The 819-nt window shown below is 39.6% G+C and overlaps 1 protein-coding gene across 1 annotated transcript in view; it reads left to right on the forward strand.

The window, feature by feature from the left end:
- The window catches only part of LOC119585840 (transcription factor HES-2-like), a gene marked incomplete in the record, with an annotated part of 1,574 nt that extends 984 nt beyond the window's left edge, over positions 1–590 (forward strand). The window contains 1 exon segment of the mRNA XM_037934572.1: positions 1–590. Within this exon segment, the coding sequence (XP_037790500.1) occupies positions 1–55 (55 nt within the window).
- Between the last annotated feature and the right edge of the window lie 229 nt (positions 591–819).

Below are 819 nucleotides of genomic sequence, written 5' to 3' on the forward strand. Positions count from 1 at the left end.
GGACCTGGCTCCCATTCGCCAACCTGACGACGACTCCTGCTGGCGCCCTTGGTAGGTCCCTCAGAAGGCTCCTGTAGGACCCACTCGCCTTTCACCGATCCGGAGGACCGTCAGCGCCTCCTACGAAGCGTCGAATCTCGCCATCTATCACAGAAGGTAGGAGTCGGACCACGGCGCTTCGAACGCGGCAGGGTTGACTCCAGGGCTGGAGAGAGAGAAAAAAAAATATTAGCAAAATATAAGGAAGTTTCCATCACAAAGCGTTAAGGATTGTTTGATGGAAAGAACCTCCCTCCTGGTTGCAACGCGGAAGAAAATACAAGAATGGCCGCCCGGAAGTGCCATGAAGACTGTGAAACCCATGGCAACTCATGGCAACGTTCAGTACAAGTTCCTCCTCACAAACCATAGTACAAATCTGACCTGAGGACGACCACCAGCATCCACCACAAAGAATGTTTATTGTTATAAATATATATTATAGTGTAATGCACCAAGGGCAATTATACACAAATGTCTGTGATATATATAGATTTAGTTATCCAGTGATTTATGATAGTACAAATTGTAATAAAGTTTTCTTATTTAAATCAATTGTTTATTGCACCCATGAAATCCACAGCTATATTCAAAGAACTAATCTCAGATATATTGATATTGTACATATAAAACAGAAGAATATCAGCACGAAATAATTCAGATTATAAAAAAAACGTCTTTTTGAAAATAATATAAAACTAATTACTAAAAAAAAAATCATTTGAAATATATTATTACAGATGAAATGGAAATAAAACTTGTCCTTACTTTCAATTCTCT

Source organism: Penaeus monodon, chromosome 20 (assembly GCF_015228065.2).
Source record: "Penaeus monodon isolate SGIC_2016 chromosome 20, NSTDA_Pmon_1, whole genome shotgun sequence".
NCBI classification, from domain to species: domain Eukaryota; kingdom Metazoa; phylum Arthropoda; class Malacostraca; order Decapoda; family Penaeidae; genus Penaeus; species Penaeus monodon.